The sequence below is a fragment of the Hyphopichia burtonii genome (genome assembly GCF_001661395.1).
Source record: "Hyphopichia burtonii NRRL Y-1933 unplaced genomic scaffold HYPBUscaffold_8, whole genome shotgun sequence".
In the NCBI taxonomy this organism is placed as follows: domain Eukaryota; kingdom Fungi; phylum Ascomycota; class Pichiomycetes; order Serinales; family Debaryomycetaceae; genus Hyphopichia; species Hyphopichia burtonii.
The window spans coordinates 659871-665870 of record NW_017963735.1 but is presented as its reverse complement, the minus strand read 5'-3'; the positions used below and the strand labels follow the sequence as shown (position 1 = coordinate 665870).

The following is a 6000-nucleotide window of genomic DNA, read 5'->3' as shown; positions in this document are numbered from 1 at the left end:
GTACATCTAGTATTTAGTTAGGGCAAAAACCTCCGTACATCTAGTATTTAGATATAGTTATTTGCAGTCAAAAATACCGAAGAAACAAGATCCTTGAAAGGCTCGAGTTATGTTCTAAAAGACTACAATGGCAACTACTAAATCATAAAATAGATATATCATAAATAAATATCATTGTGAACGAAACAAAATAATAGACACACATAAAGGTTTGGATTTTCTAATCAAGACTGAAGGATATCTTCTTCTGTAATTTTAGACTTTTCACACATACTTTTGAAAATGCCTTCGTCTTTTCTGATTAAATTAATTGGTGTATCAAACTCCTTGACCTCACCTCTCTCCAACGTCATGATTTTATCGTAATGAAGAATAGTACGTAAACGATGAGCAATACATAAAATCGTGACGTTTTCAAATTCATTATTAATAGTTGTCTGAATTTTTGCATCTGTTTCATAATCGACTGACGAGGTTGCTTCATCTAATATTAAAATCTTCGTATTCCTAACCAATGCCCTTGCAAATGAAATTAATTGTCTTTCACCTAAAGAGTAATTAACTCCCTCATCAATAACAACTTGATCCAAATGAAATTTATGTAATTTACTTACATTTTCAGCTACTGTTAATTTAACTATTTCCATCTCTTGAGAATCAAAAGTACCACATCTTGATAATGCATTCCACAATAAACTATCATCGAACTCCCCAAAGGGATCCAAGTTTTTTCTTATAGTACCACTGAACAAAACTGGATCTTGTGGAATGATAGACAAGTTAGATCTTAAAGTGTTTAAATCTAATTTAGAAATATCGACTCCATCAATCAAAATCTTACCCTTAGTTAAAGACACCAACTGGTATAAAGCCGACATGATTGAAGATTTTCCAGCACCTGTCCTACCACAAACACCAATTCTTTCAGAAGAACTTGCTTTGAAACTCACATCTCTCAAAACCAAAGGTAAACCTGGTCTATAAGACATGGATACATTTTGAAATTCGATAACTCCATTAGATGGCCAACCAGGCTCGATTAATTGCTGAGCTCCCTCGTCCTTTTCCGGTTTTAAATGAAGAGCATATTGACACAAACGTTCCACTGCATTCATGTCATTCTCCACTTTCGTTAGTGCTGACAATAATGGTGCCAATGTTGATGCTGACTGGATTGTGTATGTAAGCAATAACCCTGAGGTTGATGCACTTGAATGGAAAACTCTATTAACACACAACAAAGCTATAAGAAGGACAAAGACAAAGCCTAAACTCTCCAAATTAACATTTAGCCACAGCTGGCATGCTAGTACCATATATGAAGATTCATTCATATTATTCATTAACTCATTACTGGTTTCCAAAAACATCGATGATTTACCAAAATTTAAAATAGTATTCTTACCCGTCAATATTTCTGAATGGGCAGTGAAAGCGAAAGATCTCATCAAAGCTTCTTGTCTTCTTATCTCTCTGCTTGACGCTTGGTAATAATTTGAAACCGCAAAAAAGAAGATAAACATTCCTGGTATAGCCATGGCAATCCAAGGCAAATAAACAATATTGAGAATAATAGAACCAATTATAGTACTTGTGTATTCAATAGCCAAAATCAATAAAGGTCCAATTTCATTATCCATTGCATCCGTGTCTTTTGAAAAGCGGTTGATAATTCTACCCAAAGGATTAGTGTCAATGAAACTCATAGGTGAGCCTAAAACTTTTCTCATTGCCGTTAACGTTAAATTTTTAGAAGATTTTGTAAAAATTGCAGCCAAATAGACGTTCTCTATTACCGAAAAAATAACCCAAAGAAGAACAAACATGACATAAAAACCAATATAAAAACTATCTGATCTATCTTCAAATTTACGGCTAATCCAGAATGACAACCAGGTATTCATAAAAAGTTGACAGAATAACGATATAGCAGCTAAAAATAAAAGAATGACAAAAAAACCTGAAATAGTTAACTGCTTTGTACCTTCTTTTATGTAGGTGATATAAACTTCTGCTTTGAGTCGATTCACTGCTCTCTCTTCCTCTTCAATTATCTTACCTTTGGTTATATCTTTGTTTAAGTCGATATCTTCATAAACAATTTCCTCGTCTAATTCTGTATCTTCTCTATGAACATTTCTCCTTTTAAGTTGAGTATGTTTTCTGTCGCTCTTGTCATCAACCAAGAGTTCGACTTCTTCTAAAACTTGTTCAATGCTATCAGAGTCGTCTTCAGTTTCTTTAGTTGCACTGAACTCATTCAATCTAGCAAACGATGGATTCAGTAACGCTAATTCTGCTTTAGTGCCCATACTCATTGTACCGTCACCATTCATGAAAATAATTTTGTCGGCAGAATCAACGAGAGATAATTGATGGGTTGCCAAAACAAGAGTTTTCTCTTTTAACAAACCAAAGACACAGTGTTCTATAATATGTTGCCCCACTTTAACGTCAACAGCACTAAGAACATCATCTAATAAAATAATGTCATAACTTGCATACACTGCTCTTGCTAATGCAATTCTAGCTTTCTGACCTCCAGATAATGTCATTCCCTTTTCTCCAACTTCGGTAAAATCACCAGCTTCTAAATTTTTCAAGTCATCTTGCAAACAACAAGCAAATACAACTGAATCATACCAGTGTTTATTGAATGTTATTCCAAAAAGTATATTTTCTCTAATGGTAGCGTTCTGGATCCATGGGTCACCAGACAATAATAAAGATCCATTTATAACAACGTTACCCTCATTTAAAGTCATGTTACCTGAAATAGCATTTAAAAAAGAGGACTTACCACTACCAATCAGGCCTGTCACTGCAATAAATTGACTTTTAAAGATTTGCAAGTTTATATCCATTAACTTCAGCAACTTCGTGGCTGTATTTGCGCTTTCTTCCTCATCAGCAAAGTTAGATGAATCCTCATCTTTTGTATCCAGGAGTTGCCATTCAAATTGAGCATTAGAAATTTTAATTGCACAATCATCTTTTTCATCAATAAGAGTAATGTAATTTTCATTTTGAACAAATTCTTCGCAAGTCAAAAATTCCCCAGCTCTTTTTGCAGCCATGAATAAATCAGCCACAGAAGACAAAGCTTGAGGAATAAAGAAAACAAGCATACCAAAGGCTTGAAATGATTGAACTGAAGAGAACATAGAACCAGCATCTTTGATGTGACGTTCAAAAGCATATAATACAAGGAAAGCAATCATTGTAACAACACCGGTTAAACTCATACTCAAAACCATTACCAAACTTCTAATTGCCTGAACTTTGAAAACAAAATTTGATTCTTCTTCTCTAACCTTAGTCAAAGACTTCCAGTAAGGAAATTCCCAATTATAAAACTTGATCATTTTTAAGTTTGAAATAATTTCTCTCATTATACCAACTCTCGTATCTGTTAACAGTGATAATACGTCACGATAGGCATATAAAAGCTTTGAGAAATAACCAATTCCACCCAAAAATATAATGAAAATTGCAATACTGATAAGCGCTGAAACCCCAATATTGACAATTAAGATTGCAATCGACACTCCCATTGGGATTGGTATAGCCACCAATACAACCTGGAAAGTGAAAGCTATTTCAACCCTTGATAAATCAGTACTAATCAATGAAGTAACCGAACCAGGAGGATATTTGATTCTAGATTTGGGGCTCAACTTAAAATTTTTTGCCAAAATCAATTGAGTTAAAACAGATCTTGCTTGAGTCCCCACTATACTACCAAAATACTCGAATTGATATGCGGTTATACCACTGATTAGAATTAAAAGAGCAGTAGCAAAAGCATAACCAATTCCCTTACCTATAGAAATGTCAGACCCCAAAGCCTTCAATTCAACAAATTGAATAAGCTTCTTACTAGCAAAAGGTGCCAAAGTGAACCCCAAACAACAGGCAAAACCAAAGAAAACAGCAATAAGTAAATCTTTGCGGAATACAATTAACATAACCTCAACCAACATGAATTTGGGCATTTTGAAATCGTCAGTTTGACTAAGCTCATCAAGATTAATCAAATTACCTTGGTGATTCTTCAATTTTTTCTTCAAATATCTTCTTCTATGATACTCTAGCCTACTTTCGAAGCAATTTTTGAATTGTTCTAATCGATACTCAACGGTAAGGTCTTTGGTTAACTTGAATAGATCTTTGGCATGTAAAGTACGACGATAACCAACATTCAAAACAGGAGTTACCCACCAAAAGAATAGTCTTGATATAAAGTTAGCATCTTTGAATCCAAATGGTTTTCTCTCGTGTTCTTCGGGCAAAGGAATAGTTTTCTGTTTAAGCAAAAATGAAAAAAACCTCTTTTGAGGAGATAGCTTTGACAGATATGACTCGTTCTGTACTGGCAAGGTCCCCGAAATCATTCATCAATGTTTGTAGCTTTCAAAACCCCCCGTCAAAAAATCCTTAAGGTCCTTTATACAAAGACAATTTATATAAATTTAAAAAAACAAAATGCTTTACAAAAGTTAAAAGATGGAAATATTATCACTTAAGTTATGTGATGAGTAGATTTAGTTATTGCGGGGCACTGAAGCTTCTAAGAGAATGGTTGTAGATTCCAGATTAATTTATAATTCTATAAATACTATCTGCTATTGTATGGTTGTAAAAGAGATTTATTTTTGCTAAATATATTCACGAAAATTTAAATTTGCGAGATTAAGATAAAGAGATAACAGCTACTTTTTCGGAAAAAGGAATATTTGAAAAAGAGTTATATGTAAGTGAATATCTTTATGGATTACATGAAGGCTTTTCAAAAGATGGTGTAAATAAACTAATAAAACAATAAAGAACTATATGAATAATAATCATGAACCGTTGGAAAGGATTTGTTAATGAAGTGAAAGATTATGATGAATCTGAAATTAATAGAATTACTAAGTACCTTTTTAAGATACGAATACCTTAAAGAATAAAAGTAATAATAAGTCTTCTTTGCGGAAATTCTGCTCTACATATATACTATCCATTAAATTTTATATAAATAACATGCTGAATTATATGAAATTCAAGATTTAGAAAACAAAAAATGTGGAAGCTATTACCATTTGTCAAGTTGTGATATATCAGGAAAAAATCATCAAATCCTAACAATTTTTAATCTTTATAGTTTTCTCTTATCTTCTTCACTTTTAAACTTGCTTTTTAAAACACAGTCTTACTTTCAAACTCAACAAAACGACTAATTACAGTTATAAGCCTTCATCATCAACTTTACCACTTGATTTCTTTTTTGGATCCGTGCTTGCCATGATAGTAACAGCTTCTTTTATACTAAATGACATACTTATTATACATCATTCCATAAAAAGAAAATGGTTTATAAATATTTCTTGTTTCTTCTCTTGTTTTCTGAATTAATCTGCTTTTTTGCAAACTTTCTTTATGTTTTCTAATAGATCTTTCAAAACCACCAACACTTTCAGGTATTAGATAGGTCTGCCAACTACTCTTCTGCTCAAAATACGGAAGGTACGTTTTTTTATCAGCATCAATATTATTTTGAAAATGCTAATTTATTCTTTTGGGAGGCTTGCAAGCAGAATAAAATGATCGTTGATGATAATATTCAATTCTTTAGGAAACTAGGGAAGAATGCTGTAAAACTAAACAGAACAAAGAAAACGGCTGGTGCCAAGTTAAATTCCTCACCTTTTGCAAATAGACTTTAAATAGACCTGCTGATGTTCGTCATTAATTAATATGTCATGTGATTATGCTTTTTTGATGTACCAATTCCCAAGGTTACCTTTTGAGTATATATTTGAAATTTGCAGTAATTTACTCGGAAAAGATGTTTTAAATTGCATTACATGCCTTAAAGATTCGAGGCTTCGAAGAGCCTTGATTGATCGCTTTTTCCAAGGACGCTTAGACTTTTGATTGAGTCCACATGGTTTTCCTCGAGGACAATTCCCTAGTGGTATATATTGGTGGCTGGAACATTCACGAATTCATTCTTTT

General features: G+C 32.9%; 1 protein-coding gene across 1 annotated transcript; it reads right to left on the bottom strand.

The window, feature by feature from the left end:
- Window positions 1-213: 213 nt before the first annotated feature.
- HYPBUDRAFT_144603 (P-loop containing nucleoside triphosphate hydrolase protein) lies at window positions 214-4595 on the bottom strand. The gene has a single exon (XM_020219885.1). It carries the CDS (start codon window positions 4392-4394, stop codon window positions 225-227), a length of 4170 nt encoding a protein of 1389 aa, XP_020074416.1. The 5' UTR covers window positions 4395-4595; the 3' UTR covers window positions 214-224.
- Window positions 4596-6000: the final 1405 nt, after the last annotated feature.